The following is a 16668-nucleotide window of genomic DNA, read 5'->3' as shown; positions in this document are numbered from 1 at the left end:
AAATGACTGATATTAATTTAGTGATCAAATTTAGCACTCTTATGGAAATATATTTTGTAATTATTTAAATCAGACTAATTTTCAAATTGTTTCTGGAAAATGTTATGGGGTTTCTAATCAAAATATGACTTTCATTGATTTCATACATGTCCACTGTAGAGGACATCAGGACTTAAAGGGTTAGTTCACCCAAAAATGACATTTCTGTCATTAATTACTCACCCTCGTGTCGTTCCACATCCATAAAACCTTCATTCGTCTTTGGAACAAAGATTAAGATCTTTTAGATGAAGTCTGAGAGGTTTCTGCCTCTCTATAGAGATTCAACGCAACTAACTACTCAAGGTCCAGAAAGGTAGGAAAAAGACATCATTAAAGTACTTTATGTGACTCCAGTGGCTTAAACTAAATTTTATGAAGTGACGCAAGTGCTTTGTTTGTGCTAAAAAAAAAAAAAACATAATTCATCACTTTACTTACAAAAATATTGATCTGCAACCCGCGTTCACGAGAGCTTCTAAACGCATGCGTGTTGTGTTCGTACTCGCGCGTCAACAACGCACACCCGCGAATGTTAACGAGAGCATCACGACGTGCGTTTTGTGTTCACGCGAGAACTGGCATTGTTGTGTGAACACTCTGTAAAGTGGAAAATTATGTTTTTTTGTTGTTTTTTTTTCACAAACAAAGCACTCACTTTGCTTATTAAAACTGAGTTTAGGCGACTGGAGTCACATGGAGTACTTTAAAGATGTCTTTTTCCTACCTTTCTGGACCTTGGAGTGGTAGTTGCGTTGGATCTCTATGGAGAGACAGAAACCTCTCAGACTTCATTAAAAATATCTTAATTTGTGTTCCGAAGATGAACGAAGGTCTTACGGATGTGGAACGACACGAGGGTGAGTAATTAATGACAATTACTAATTAAGAATTAATTTTCATGTTTGGGTGAACTAACCCTTTAAAGCATGTTTATCAGATATTTTGGGAGACACAACAAGTGAATAGGGAAAGAATTATTATGAAATTATGATGCCAATTATTACTCCCATCATTACACTTCTTTTTTCATCACATTGCCCCAAAAACACATTAATATACAGTGTATAGATACATTGTATTGAATGGGAATACCCATTTATGGCAATTTTACCTACATATTGCATAAAGTAAAATGGTATATCATTTCATTCCATTATATCTTTCATAACATAGTTGAGAATAATCTTTATATAAAGTTTAGTAAAAAAAAAAAAAAACATCCTGAAACCTAAAAATTTATTGGTGAATGAGAAAAAAAATCCCATTGTTTTTGTTTTACCTATATAGGTATATGTATATATATATATGTATATATGTGCTTTTATTATAATTTATAACATGTATATTTTAATTTTCATTCATGAACTGCTAATGTAGTTTCAATGAAAATACAAGTTAAATCCATGTCAATAATATTAGAGTCAGAATAAGATCTTAGATACCTGCTGTGTAATATTTTGGGTCAGTTTGTTATTCCACCATATGCTGTCATTGTTTTAGTAAACACAAGAGTATCAGCCTCTCCAACATTAACTTTGCTTACAGAGTGAAACCCTCGTTTGTAAGAGATCTGTCCACCATTGCAAAATGTGATCACAGTCCATTGACCCTCAATAGGAAGGCTTTTGGGTCTTCATTGAGGTCATGGGACCACCTTTAGTCCAGCACAGTGCTTTGCCACCCAGGCTGAACAGTAACAGACTTTGTATGGTAACTTTCAAAACCCAGAGTTGGATGTTGGATAGTTTTCATCGATTTTAAAGGCATTTCCATCAGAGATCGATGAAGATTCTGTGAGAGGTATGTTCAAATCAAGAGTACGAGTGTGAAAATTTGATTAGATGTTGGGAAAAAAAAAGTTTTGATTACTTGGCAAAAGACATTGTTTCTAGTCATAATGATTAATTATGTTTTGTGAAAGGATAACTAACCCTCATATCAGGAGAGTGTGGTGCTGATGAGTACTGGAATATGACGCTGTCACACCGCTTTGGACGAGCGTGTCATGTGCTTGTGCTGGTGTTGTGTTTGTCTGCGGCTGAGGACTTCGACTGGTCAGCGAACAACCACGACTCCTTCTATTATGGCACTTTTCCAAATGGTATGATACCATTCAGATCCCTTTTTCTCAGCCACAAAGCCCCTTGGGAAATCAACAGATTTGCATGGATATCAATAATACAAGTTAAACAAGTGAACCGACTAATGAGACTTCAAATTAGACTCAATGTTGAAGGAATGTTTAAGACTGTTTTCGCTTCATTTGTCAGGATTTTCGTGGGGAGCCGGCAGTTCAGCCTATCAGACAGAAGGAGCCTGGGACAAAGATGGGAAAGGACTGAGCATCTGGGATGTGTTCACTCATAAGAAGGGAAAGACGTTCTTGAATGATACCGGAGACTCTTCATGTGAGGGATACTACAAAATCAAGGTGACCATGTTGGTTCTTGTCATGCTGTGAAATGTCCCAGCAGTGAAATGCAACAACATTTTGCTTCATTTTGTTGTATAGGATGATATTTTGTTGATGAAAGAGCTGAATCTGAATCATTATCGGTTCTCCATCTCCTGGCCCAGGATCATGCCAACTGGTATCAGGTGTAAGTATCTGTACTGCTGGCTCCAGGCAGGACATTTGGTATTTATAAATCCCCATTAAATTTGATTTTCACTTCTGTGTGTTTGCAGCTGACCATGTGAATGAGAAAGGACTGAAGTACTACAATGTTCTTATTGATGAGCTACTTGAAAATAATATCACTCCCATTGTGACCCTGTATCATTGGGACCTGCCACAGGTGTGTACTGCTGCATTTATTCATTATTAATAATGTGTTTAATATCATATTGTGTGATTTCTTTAACCTCTAAAGAAAGTTTTAATGAATGGATCTTAAACGGCATATTAATTTTTTTGCAAATGAAAACGAGAATGTTAAGGATGTACCTCCTAATAATAATAATAATAATAATGCCAAAAACAAAGAAAAAAAATTGTAAAAATTAGATGTGATTTAGAAATTTCATGGCTGAAATCAAGGAATCTGCACAATCTGGAGTTTCACGTGAGGATAAAAAAAGTGATTTTCACCTGTGTTCACCTGTGTGTTTTTTTTTTTGTCTGCAAAATTTTCGCAGAAATTGAGGGGCCGTTTAAATTACATCATTTTCAACTAAATCCGAAAAACCTTTTAAGCATTTTGGCCGTTCATTTACACGACAACACCGTTTGGGGGCCTGCAAACAAATTTTTGAAAATGGGAATCAAAGTGCAAGTTTTTGAAAAAGATGCTGTTACCATGTAAACTACAAAAACGCAAATTTGTGAAAATGGTGACATCATGCGCATTCATATTACTTGTTCAAGTCTATATAGGCTTGTAGTGTTTCTTTACAAAGTGACATCGCCATCTACTGGCCTGGCGTGAATAATACAGCATTTTATTCGTTTTCGCGAATCTATGTGAGCGGAGATGACAACTTGATAACTTTGTTGTCTGTACGTGAAAAACGCAAAGAATTTTTTCCCCATTTTTAAAGTTGTTAACAATTTTAAATGTACGCTAAAATGATTATTTAAGACACAATCACATTTACCATTTCTCGATTAAATTAAGTGGGCACATCTGGATCGGGAGTTCCACATGAACGTGAAAAGTTCCCTTACGCAAAGTTGTTCAAGCGGACTCCCAACGTTGACCAAAAAGCTGCTTGGTGTGAAAGTGACATAGGGGGCGTTTACACTACACCGTTTTCAACTAAAAACATTCATTTACATGACAATGGCGTTTTGGGAGGCCTGAAATCGCAAACTTTTAAATACAAAGCGTTTCAAAGTGCAATTTTTTAAAAACTATACCGTTATCATCTCCTTATAAACTACAAAAACGTGAATTTGAGAAAACGGTGGCATCTTGCACATGTGTATTACATGTTTAGTCTATAGACCTTATTTACCAGAGAAACAAGCATAGACAGTAAAAGAAAGCGCGCCGCCATCTTTATAAAATTGTCTTTGAACTTCCGTTTTGCGGTAGCTCTGTACATTTCTATGGGCATCGCTGTCAAAGAATAATTAGTTGGTTAAGTGGATTTACTTGTTGTAGAGTTAATGAAAGTTATCATGAGCATTGTTACGTTTAAAGCAGATGTCTTAACAAATGTCAGTAGATCGGGAAGATTTTAAAACGAGCAGTTCATTCATAAATGTAATATCGCTGTGGAAATACAAACCGGAAGTCAAAAGACAACGAGCGCAACGCTAAAAATGGGCGGGGCTACATAAGGTCTATAGGACATTTTTTGCCCATGAAAATGCTCCGAAATTTCACTGTATGTGAGCACACCTTACTGTTCTCGTCTCTCCTCACATCTATGTTTTCATTTGCGAAACATTAATACAGCATTTAACCTAAAATCAAGAGTCAATTTGATAAATTTTGACATATTTTTCAACAATATCTGTCAAGATTTGGATATCTATTGAATTAAATTGAACCTATCCACTGCAATGCCTGCTGTAACAATGGATCAGTCTGTAACCTTTTTGGAAAGTTTTATCATTTATCATCATGTCTGTACATTTGGACAGGTTTTGCAAGAGAAATATGGCGGATGGCAGAACATCAGCATGATTAATTATTTCAATGATTTTGCCAACCTTTGCTTTGAACGATATGGGGACCGTGTGAAATACTGGATAACTTTTAATAACCCATGGGTATGCTCACTCTATTCATCTCTCCTTAATAACAGCAAATTAAATATATGTGAAAAGGTTATGCTTATTAATGTGCTCATTGTGTGTCAGTCAGTGGCAGTGGAAGGATATGAAACTGGAGAACATGCTCCAGGACTGAAGCTCAGGGGCACTGGGGCCTACAGAGCAGCTCACCACATCATTAAGGTAACATCGCTCCCTTGACAGAATATTGTACCCCAGTATTCCATAACGGAAATATATGCAATACTGTTTGTGTTGGTTTACTAACAGGCACATGCTAAGGTTTGGCACACTTACGATTCTCAGTGGCGAGCAAACAAAAAGGTATGAGAATTCAAATGTATGTTAGTTTATTAAAAATTACACCCTCTGAACCCTTTGGCTGCTTTCTTCTCTAGGTATGGTGGGTATTTCACTGTCCGGGGACTGGGGAGAGCCTGTGGACATCACTAACCAGAAGGACATTGAGGCTGCAGAGAGATATGTGCAGTTTTACATAGGCTGGTTTGCTACACCCATCTTCCATGGAGATTATCCTCAAGTGATGAAGGATTTCATAGGTACTGTTGGTTTAATATATGCGAGGTCAAGAATGGCACAATTCAGCATATTAATGCCAATTTTGTATCCAAGGGAGGAAAAGCGCACAGCAGGGCTTGGGAACGTCTCGCCTTCCAACCTTTTCCTCCCAGGAGAAGAGTTACATCAAAGGCACCTGTGACTTCCTTGGCGTGGGACACTTCACGACACGCTACATCACCCAAAAGAGCTTCCCTTCCAACCGTGGCACCACCTACTTCTCAGATCGGGATATAGCGGAGCTGGTTGACCCACGTTGGCCTGATCCCGGTTCGGAGTGGCTTTACTCGGTTCCTTGGGGCTTTCGCCGTCTGCTCAACTTTATAAAGGTGCACAACGGCTGTTGTTGTTTAAAAGCCATTGGTTTTTTCTATCATTTTCTCATGACGAATCTTGTTTCAATCATAAATATATCTTTATTACTATTGTCTTTGTGACAGTATCATGTTAAAATATAATCTCGAAACTCTTGACTTATGCTCTTTCTAAAGACTCAATATGGGAACCCCATGATGTTCATCACTGAGAACGGGGTCTCAGAGAAGATGATGTGCACAGAACTGTGTGATAACTGGAGGATACAGTATTACAAGGATTATATCAATGAGATGCTCAAAGGTAACTAATCAATGAATGGATGAACTTCCTTAAAGAAATCAAAAATTGAAATTCTGTTATCATTTACTCATCCTTGTGTTGTTCCAAACCAGTATGACTCTCTTTCTTCAGAGGAACACAAAAGAAGATCATTTGAAGGATGTTTCAACTGTTTTTGTCTATATAATAAAAGTCAGCGTGGTCCAAAATAATATTGGACCCCACTGACTTTCATTGTATGGACAAAAAAAATCACAAAATATCTTCTTTTGTGTTCTACAGAAGAAAGTCGTATAGGTTTGCAACGACATGATGTTGACAGAATTGCAACAAATATTTTATTTCTTGTTATCCTGCAGCTATCAGGGATGGAGTGAATGTGAAGGGCTACACCGCCTGGTCCCTTCTGGACAAGTTTGAGTGGGATGAGGGTTATTCAGAGAGGTTCGGCCTGTACTACGTAGACTTCAAGAACAAAAACAAACCTCGCTACCCCAAGGCTTCTGTTCAGTTCTACAAACGCATCATTAAGACTAATGGATTTCCCAATCAAAGAGAGGTATATCTATGTTGTTGATCTGTCCATTATGAGCATTATGAGTTACTAAAAAGAAAAGAGTGGAGGTTATAATTACCTACTTCTCCTTAGGTTTTCGTTTTTAACATAAAATGTCAGTTTTATACAGTACTGTGGAAAAGTCTTAGGCCACCATCAGATTTGTTGTTTTAGCAAAGTTTTAATGACCATCCATATTTATTTTTAGGTTTTTATTATGATGAAAACAGAAAATACAGGAAATATATACACACAATGTAAAAAAAATCAGAACAAAATGGCTTCCTTCAGCAAAAATCAGTATTTAGAGTGACCTCCTGGACTCCTTCCAGTTTCTCAAAGAAGAAAATCTGAGAAACTTCTCAGCAGATTTTGAATGTTTTTCGGCTTCCAGTCCTTTTCCATTCCATTTAAGAGAGCCAGGTTCCTGCTATTACTCAAGTGTAAGGGGAGGTCACTAAATACTTGCCACTTTACCCTATAGAAGTCGTTTTTTCTGATTTTTTTAATACTGCATACAAATTTCCTGTATTTTCTGGTTATATTCTAATAAAGAGACTGAGAAATAATTATATATGGTCATTATACCATTGCTAAAACAACATCTAATGGTGGCCTAAGACTTTTGCACAGTACTGTACATTACAAGGACTCTAGCTGAATCATAAAGATAAAATATATACACTTACAAAACTTTGGAGGGAGCCACATTAGACATACCACACACTCGCAGTTAATAAAAGTTATTTTTAAGAAAAGTGCCGATTAACATTTTGAACGAACTGATTCAGCTCCAGATTGTTTGACAACCATCCTGTGGTGACATTTTGGATTAGAGCATCTGTTTTGGTATTGAAGCATGCTATTTAGAGTCAATGAAATGTTTGCGGAGAACGTTTTCCAATTAAATAGCTATTTAGGAGAAATATGCAACAACCTCATTTGCTTATCTACCAACAAAAATGTCTTGGAGAACCCCAAGATTAGAATGTAATTACCATATAAATAGTATTTTCTAATTATTTTTCTGTTTACTTATATTGAACAAACTGCAAATCAAAAACACATGTTCCAAATGTTTATTTTCAGATGATACAAAACAATATATTTTTATATATACTTGTTTACATAATCTATGTATTAAAGGGTGGTGTAATTATCAGAATTAAACAGTCAAGTTAAATACCACATAAATGGTCAGATTAGAGTAGAATCAGAATAGAATCTTGAAAGGAGTGTCCATTTGTGCAAACCTCCATCTGTATGAGAACAGTATGACTAAATGAGACAATGACCATATGTCCTGAATCATCATCATCATCATCATCGGCAGGTTGAGAACTGGAAGAGGAAAGCTACAGAGACTTGCTCCACCAGCAATCACCTCCTAGCTGCAGGTCAGTGGATCATTGATTCTAACTTAGTTGAACCTGGGCAAACAAGGAAAAATTCCATTTGTTGATCACAGACTAAAATAAATAATCATGTAGCCTTTAATCAAGAACAAATTCAATGGGTACAAATTCCCCTTTAACAGTTCATGAGAACATTCCTTGTTTTCATCTGGATCTCCACTGTTTTATTATGCTAACCTCATTTGTGGTTTGACGAGGTTTCTTCTTAGCCACTAGTGTCCATAGGGACCCGGTATGCTTACCATGAGAATGGATCGACAAAAACTTTTAGGGAGGTCTGAAACAGAGACTGTGCTGAAACCTCTAACAGGATTTTTCTTTGTTTGTCCCTCCAGCTAGATGGAAAATCCAAGGAAAATAAAGATCATGCAGGATGCCAAAAGTTTGGCCAGTGCATGATGAAGTTTAGACACTAGGGTACATCTAGAAGAAACTTGTTCTTTTCTTTTTGGTTTGGCAAACTTCCGACAAAAACCTCAAAATGATTGTGTGGTGTAGTTGGATAAAAAGAACATTAAGCAACTCCAGTTTTGGCCTACTCTGATCTTGAGAAGCTGAAATATCTCAAATCTTCAGAGGCCATATTCTGCAAGCTTTAGTGAATGATGTTAAACTGGTTCTGTAGTATATAGTATATTCTTAATTAAATGCCACCATAAAGAAAAAGCCAGATCAGCTATTGAAATACATAGAACATTAAAGGAGCAGTACACTGAGAAACATTTCATTAGAATGTTCCATATACTATAGAGTGGAACAGTGCTCGCTCACTGTATCAATGGCCTTGGTTCTGGAAGTATTTTTCACATTCATTTATAATCTTTTTGTTTTTTTTAAGTCTTTGTTAAAGAGTTATAAGTCATGAACCAAACCAAACAGCTACAAGGAAAATCACAACTTTGATTTGACATAAAAAAGTATTTTAAAGAGCAGACAAAAAGACAAAAGGTACGGGACCATGTACTTAACAGCTTTTAACATAGAAATGTATACAGAAACCATTGCAAAATATGTAATATACTGTAGTGTGTATAATATATATATATATATATATATATATATATATATATATATATATATATATATATATATATATATACACACACACACACACACACTAGTATATAATATATACTAAAGAGTTCTTTTTGTTTAAATTCTCTTATTGGTGATTTTTTTTTTTTTTTTTTTCACAGAATCCTGGGTAATATATTTTTTCACCATGTTGAAATAATGTGGGCTAATGGCTTCAACAAAAGATATACCATTACATACCATAAATTAATAACCTTGTAGCTCACAGTAGGTCTGTCTTTAAAGGTTTATAGGTTATCAGTAAAAATCAGTTTCTCTATGGAGAAAATGAATAGGATTTTTACTTGCGGAACCTGACTGTTGTCATCAGGAGCAACTGCAAAAGTCACAACTGACAGTGTATGGACTGTATGGAACATAAATTGTTGCTTTAATCAGAGCTTGCTGTTGCCAAGGTTTTCATTATCAGCAAATAATCATTTGATTATTAAGATTTCAAAATCTTCTCAATCAGAACTTTGAAATGTTGCTTTTGCTAATTCTCTCATATTTCAAACTGAAATGTTTCCCATCAAAATGAGCAGCTTCATACTGTATGTGCTGTATAATATTAATAAAAAACAGCTAGTGTATAAACAGCCAGTGTCATGCTAAAAGGATGCTTGATGTGGATGATGTCCTTTTTTTTGTAACCCAGTTGAATAGATTGTGCCGCTTTACTGTGAGCTTACACAGCAGTCCTCAAAGGGTTAATGTGCCCTAATGCCATCCTAAGATTATTTCTCTCTCTTCATTAGAGGAACAGCGGAATACGGCTGCCAATATTCTAAGACTTATTCATGGTAAGCCATAACACACACACACACACACACACACACACACACACAACAGCTAGAAGAGAACTATATTAACCCTTTGAGTGCTCCGTTATGCAAAAGCAGTGTGAAATTTTGCCTACGCCAACATGTTTGGACTGATACACATGTTTGTGTGTATATATTTCAGATCCTTTAACCAGCCACATGGAGATGGTGACCGAGGTTGTGGTTCCCACAGTGTGCACCCTCTGCATTTTGATCAGCGCTGTCTTTCTCATGTTCCTATTGCGCAAACATAACTAGCTCACTTTGTTTCTTATTTAATACTCTTTGCAGGCAGGGAGGTTGAGGTTAAGAATATTATGCTAAATTTTAAAAGTACACTACTTAAGTTTTGGCCCTCTCAAAAACAAAAAAAACCTTTTGAACAGTATTGTTCACAATAAGCACCACAAATTAAAACTATTGCATTAACTGACTTCAGCTGAACAACAGCCGAAATGCATAATTTTCCTGTTGTCACTGTAAAGCTGCTTTGAAACAATCTGTATTATTTAAAGTGCTATATAAATAAAGGTATGAATATGAATTTCTTGACATTATCTGTGAGTACATTATCATTGTATGGAGTCTTACCGGTGTTAAGTGAAGCTGATGAGGCTACAGCTCACCATGGTCCTGTAGTAAGACATCTTCTCACACTCTCCATTGACAGACTCATCCAGGGGCACATCTGCATGTGTGACAAGATTAGTTAAAATCTCATATTTCAATCTCAACAACAAAAGATATGAAACTGCCAAAAAAAAAATAAAAAATAAAAAATGCAGATGACTTCACCCAAGTCAAAACTGATGTGGTCTACTAGGGGCTTGTCACTGAGGTACAATGCTGTCTTGACTTCCTTAGACCCCAGTCCACTGGACACCTCCATGCCCCAAGAGAATGGCTGCTCCCTGAGAGAATAACATTCATAATTCATACTTATAAATGTCATTACACCATTTAATACATCATACATCAAATGGCAAAGTAATCAGTAGATTACATACAAATTGTAATCCATTACTGAATACAAATTAGATGATAAAAATTAGTAACGTAATCCATTTCATTACACATTTTATTTAATATAAGCACACTACTTTTTGATTACTTTTGACCTCACCTGTTTATAACATTGATTTGAATATATATATATATATATATATATATATATATATATATATATATATATATATATATATATATATATATATATAAATCTTGTACCATATTGATAAAAAAAAAACAAAGAAAAAGAAAAATGATTACATTTTGTACTTCATCAACAACATGAAATGCAATGAACATTACATTACTTCAGGGTTTCTCTAACTAGGGTTTGGGAAGGAATTGCAGGGGGTTCATAGATTTATGAAGTTAAATTAAAAAAAAAAAAGTTACATTTAAAAATCAAAATAAAACACTAACTAAAAAAAGTTTAAATATTTTATTTGTTTATGCTGTGTGGCTTCAATTTTCCATGTAATTTATTGTCACCTGACTAGTGGCCAGTCTGTGTGTGAAATTCCATAAAAAGTATAATTTAAAAATAAAAAGCATATTTTAAATTTAAAATATAAAAAAGACGAATTAGGGAGAATCAATCATGTAATCAATACAAATGTAACTGTATTCGGAATATTTTTGAGTTCTGAGTTTTTAAAAAGTTATTTAATCTAATTATAAGCATTTCATTTTTGGAATCTGATTACGTAATCTAGATCACACATAATCAGTTACTCCCCAGCACTGAAAGTAATAGCGCAGAAAGAATATGACAGCTCATAAGAAATGCAGCATCAACTCACTTTTCATAAAAGTAGCTAATGAGGGCAGGCTTAATTTGCAGCTGGAAGACATGGTCCTCATCATAGTTGGATGTTTTATAGTACTGCAAACAGGACCTGTCATCAAATACCATAGTTAGAACAAGACCCAGCTACTAAAATTAATTTTTTCTCTATTTTAAATCTCTTTCAATGCACCATCCTTATTGCAATCAAGGGATCTGCAGTGTTCTCTGATGGAAAAAGTGCACCCTAAATCATAAACCACAATTTCCTGTGAAAAATGGTATGATATATTATTTATCTACATTTTGAATCACCATTTGATTAATATATCATTCATGGAAAGGCCAGGAAGCTCACTGAGTGAAAAGGAAAAGGCGGTCATGAGGAAGACTGAGGAATGTACTGCAGGTGCCCAGGATCTCCAGCAGGTGGTGCAGTTTCCTCACTCTTATCACCTGCTCCTGCAGGTCCACCTCGGTGTCCAAGTAGTAACTCTGAAAATTACGGATAAAATGCATAAACCACTCCAGCACAATAATGTTAATATTCATCTAAACCTTAAAAAAATAAAAATCCAAAGTGTTTCCTACCAAATAGTTGAGAGTTGTAAGTTCCTTTCCTAAAAAAGAATAAAGAATAAAGTCAGAATCAAGTCTTTAATCTGCTTCTCAAAGTACTTTTGAACATCTAACAATGAACTTTCAGCTAATTAGCAGATGAAGTGAACTATAAACCAAAGAAGAGCTACATTTGAAATTGTAAAGTCAACGTACCAACAAGGTAGTTGATGAAGTCTTTCCTGATCTTGTCCAGGCCCAACTCTAGCAGCATATTAGCGGGTGTGAGGCCAGTGAGAGGCATGGTGTCGATCTGCTGCTGGTACGACTGCAGGATCAGCTTACTGAGAGTGCTACTGCTGTCTTTGTGGATCTAAGGGAAAAAATACCCGCATTACATATCATTTTAAAAATATATCCAATGTTTAACCAAAAAATATCTTCAATGCATTAAACGCACCCATGGTTTGATTTTACCAAGTTTCACTGCTTTGACAACAATTTTCAGGCATTCTGTTATGTCTTGATACGAAGTTACACCTAGGAGAAAAAAAGTGTAATAAATTTAGTTACAGTGAAATAGTTTTGTTGTATTTGTGAAAATTTTAACGCCATTTAAAAATTTTATTTACTCCTCCTCATCTTCTCCCACAGTTGTTCTGTAAAATCCAGGTCTCCTCTCTCAATTACCATCGAGCTGAAGGCTGCAGCAGCCTCTGTCTTAGCTTTCTGTTTCTGGTATAAACAATTAAAGGGAGAGTTCATCCATAAATGATAATTCTGATAATTGTTTTCTCGCTGATGTTGTTCAAATCCGTAAGACTTTCCTTCTTCAGTGGAACACAACACAAAAGGAGAATTTTTGAGAACTGTTTATATTATATTATATTATATATATATATACACACACACACACACATATATATAGAGAAATATAAATATATACACATATATACATACATATTATATATATATATATATATATATATATATATATATATATATATATATATATATATATATATATTTCTTTTGCCTATGTCACTTTATGAGGTAAATTCGGCCCTGATTACATTATCAGTTTACCTCAGAAACTTTGCCAGTGTGTCCTTGTACTCCATGAGCAAGGTTCTCAAGCTCTAAAATAAGAAAGAAAAACTGCTTCAAAAACAAGGAAATAATCCAACTCCTTCAAACATATAAAGCAAAAAACTTCAAGGACTGACAGAGAAAATGAGCAGCATTCATATCTATTTGCTGCTTCTTACTGCAGCTGTGTATCACAGATCAATCTCACTGTACCCTCTATGAGTGCTCTGGTCAGGTCCACTGCAGACTGAGTCTCCATTGGTTCCAACCATTCAGTTTCTCCTGTTCTCAAACCCTCTGCCAGAGCCTAGTAAAGTGTTTTATAGGTTAACAATAATGACATTAAATTGCTTGATAATAACATTATTATATTGTAAGCAATATAATATTATATATTAGAGCAGAACATTTTTCTTTCTATAACAAATCTACTGCAATTCTATACAGGAACAGTGTTGTTACGGTTACCTAAAGCTAAATCTATTAAAATAATTTTTGTTAATTGAAATAGAGCTGAAACAACATAGTGAAGTATTATGCCCAAAGTATACTTTGGCTGTCCACATTCTGCGACCGTCCACGTGACGTAATATCCACGAACACCACCCATGTGCAGCCCAATTTTTGCGTCCGCACGGACAGTGTGCGTACAACAGCACATGTGCGAGTGACTTGAACACTTGAAAACAGAGGCTGCATCCGAAATCGCATACTTCCCTAATATATATTAGGCAGAAAACAGTATGGGACAAAAGAAGTATGTCCGAATTCAGAATACTCATAAAAGAGTATGCAAAAAGTACCCAGATGACCTTTTACTTCCGGCAAGATTCTGAAGTGTGCATGCAATGGACTTTACTATCCCATGAGGCCACGGGAGAGGATTTGTGAATGGCAGTGAAGTGACGCAACTGACGCTGGTAGGTCACATGATAACGACAACATGGCAAATGTAGTATGTCCGGATTACATTCATACTACACACACACTCATACTATATTGATTAGAAAATACTTTTTAGCAGTCGTGAAGTAGTTACTTGCTCAAGAGAGTATGCGATTCGGACGCAGCCAAAGTCCACTAGATAGTGCGCACATGTCAAACACTTCTTTCCATGCTCATGGAGTATACTTTGAAAGGCTTGCGCGCAGATGGAGAATACTTAAAAATTATAAAATAATAATCAAATAAATTATAACAGAAATAAAATAAGTTTAAATTAAAAAAACAAAATTACTAAAACTGATATTAAAGTAAATTAAACCCAAATAGAAATATTTAAAAAAAAAAAAAAGAAAAAAGATAATAATAAAAATGACAAATCACATAACATAATTACTTAAACTTAAAATAAAATACAAATATAAAAATAAAAGTAAATATAAAAATATACATAAATAAACCCTATAATAGTATATAAATAATATTAAAATAATTACTTACCAGAAGGAACTCCATCTCTCTGTGGGTCTGATACAGTGGACTTCTTATGTCTCCAACTGCAACTTTGATATTCTGTAATATCAAACCAAAAAAAAAAAAACTAAGTAACCCCAGATTAACAGATTAACTGAATAAAGAATCACAGGCAAATGAATGTGGCATAGGTGCTGACCAGAGTTGCTTTAGAAGATAAGGGAGGACTCTCCAAGACTTTCTCCACATTGTTCCACGTCAAACTCGCTATAACACTGCTTTGAGACTCAAACATCATGCTCTCCTCTTTCAAGGAGCAAAACATGTTAAACTGTGCATAGCCTTTGGTCGCCACCTGAAAAAAAATCAGATTAATCTTAATAGAAATCTAATAGTGAGATACCTATAGGAGTTAAACAGAAAATATAATTTCTTACTGCAGAAGGATGGTGTCTATTCTGATGCTCTTGTTTAAGCTCATCCAATGTGGTGAAAGAGGTTTCATCTCCTGTTGGACCTGCAGGAAATTAGAAAATAAGACAAGGTTGTTTCTGTTTACAATGAATAATCTTAATGATTGGATCCATAATGTAACACATGATTACCTTTGCAGCAGACTGTATACAGTTTGACACCACTGGTTTTGTTCCCACTGTAGATAGTTTCTACTCCAAGCCAGGCAGTAGCACATGGGTCCGACTTGTCACAACGGACCCAGAGAGGATGCAGAGGCCCTGGGACTTCCACCCGGGGCATGTTGGGGTTATGAGCCATGGTGTACCACGACAGCAGCTGCCTGGTTGAAGAAAGTGAGTTACGATTATTCATAGTCATGATGCTAGTTTTTTTTTTTTAACTCGAAAACTAATAAATGCAGTGCAGTAATGCACAATGCATAAATAAAGAATTCTTTAATTATACTATGTTGCTACTATGGTTCTTTTACCTTGCTTTCATGACCGAGAGAGGCTGAGGCCCCAGATCTTGTTCCACTTTATAAAGTACCTCTTCAACAACACTGGTGTCAGCTGTAGTTTCTGTAGATTCTGCTTCATTCTTTGGTTGCTTTTAATTTAATAAGTTCACCAATTATGTAATGTTTATTGTAAAAAAAAGCAGGTATGTATATAGGGAGCAATCACAAACTGACTTACTGCTTTCTCACAGACAAAGATAGGCTGATTTCCACTGATTATGTCATGCAAAAGTTCTTCCTTCTCCACCAGCAGTACTGAAATATCATCCTGAAACAAACAACTTATTTTCAACACGTATGACTGAGCATCTTCTCTATAACGATACATCTGAATCCACATTAACTTTACCATATACGTGCAGTTGTCTTTATTTTCATCTTGACACAACCTAAACAGGCAAGGGAAGAAATATGAAAGGAAATAAATATGAGTTAAACAAATGAATTACGTAAATAACATATACTGTACGAAGCCAAACATGACAGACATGCCAGTTTATCAAGTTCAGTTGCAGTAAAAAGATAACAATTACTCACTTGAGAAATTTTACAAAAGCGTTGGCGTCTGAAACTATTTTGCATCCCATTCCCTTCGTTGGAAAACAAAAGCAATATATAGATAAAATTATCAAATTCTCGCCGTTTGAATGAAAAACTTAGACGACACAAAACTATTTGATTACAGCGCGCCCAATGTACGTCACCAGGGTTACGACGCAGACGTCCTTTTTACCACGCCTATTTTGTTAAAAATGAATCTTCAACAAGAAAAAAATATTTTATTTTTTAAATAAATCAATATCGTTTTAATCTAAAATATAATTCATGAAATTAAAAAATCAAACCATTTATAAATATTTTAATTAATTATTGAAAGTAGTTCCATATGACCCATCCGCCAGCTTCCACTACTTAAATAGTGCCAAAACATATACTGCCACATTTATTATTTTATCGCAGGTATCTTATTGCAATTCATTGTCATTCAATTAATAAATGGACTCAAATTAATTTTATAATTAAATCC

The 16668-nt window shown here is 35.2% G+C and overlaps 2 protein-coding genes across 4 annotated transcripts; one reads left to right on the top strand and one right to left on the bottom strand.

Moving 5' to 3' along the window:
- The first annotated feature begins 1852 nt into the window (after positions 1 to 1852).
- On the top strand, positions 1853 to 10362 carry lctlb (lactase-like b). Its single transcript, XM_048168231.1, has 14 exons — positions 1853 to 2143; positions 2313 to 2473; positions 2555 to 2642; positions 2731 to 2840; positions 4634 to 4762; positions 4853 to 4948; positions 5036 to 5088; positions 5162 to 5325; positions 5399 to 5673; positions 5836 to 5962; positions 6301 to 6500; positions 7831 to 7894; positions 9745 to 9789; positions 9953 to 10362. Exons 1-14 carry the CDS (start codon positions 2014 to 2016, stop codon positions 10066 to 10068), a joined length of 1758 nt encoding a protein of 585 aa, XP_048024188.1. The 5' UTR covers positions 1853 to 2013; the 3' UTR covers positions 10069 to 10362.
- zwilch (zwilch kinetochore protein) lies at positions 7562 to 16362 on the bottom strand. 3 transcript variants are annotated; one of them, XM_048168225.1, is made up of 19 exons: positions 16179 to 16361; positions 15991 to 16030; positions 15820 to 15909; positions 15612 to 15730; positions 15271 to 15461; positions 15103 to 15182; positions 14865 to 15020; positions 14693 to 14764; positions 13463 to 13556; positions 13247 to 13299; positions 12793 to 12895; positions 12621 to 12700; positions 12377 to 12533; positions 12194 to 12222; positions 11961 to 12097; positions 11619 to 11714; positions 10606 to 10721; positions 10402 to 10498; positions 7562 to 7927 (listed from the first exon to the last, which is right to left on the bottom strand). In XM_048168225.1, exons 1-18 carry the CDS (start codon positions 16226 to 16228, stop codon positions 10407 to 10409), a joined length of 1755 nt encoding a protein of 584 aa, XP_048024182.1. In that variant the 5' UTR covers positions 16229 to 16361; the 3' UTR covers positions 7562 to 7927; positions 10402 to 10406. The 3 variants fall into 3 exon arrangements, with proteins under 3 accessions (XP_048024182.1, XP_048024183.1, XP_048024184.1); XM_048168226.1 differs by having other exon boundaries at positions 7562 to 7756; XM_048168227.1 differs by lacking the exons at positions 7562 to 7927; positions 10402 to 10498; positions 10606 to 10721 and having other exon boundaries at positions 11918 to 12097; positions 16179 to 16362.
- Between the last annotated feature and the right edge of the window lie 306 nt (positions 16363 to 16668).

The sequence above is a fragment of the Megalobrama amblycephala genome, linkage group LG19 (assembly GCF_018812025.1).
Source record: "Megalobrama amblycephala isolate DHTTF-2021 linkage group LG19, ASM1881202v1, whole genome shotgun sequence".
Taxonomy (NCBI): domain Eukaryota; kingdom Metazoa; phylum Chordata; class Actinopteri; order Cypriniformes; family Xenocyprididae; genus Megalobrama; species Megalobrama amblycephala.
The sequence above is the reverse complement of the archived record's forward strand: the minus strand, read 5'-3'. Positions and strand labels throughout refer to the sequence as shown.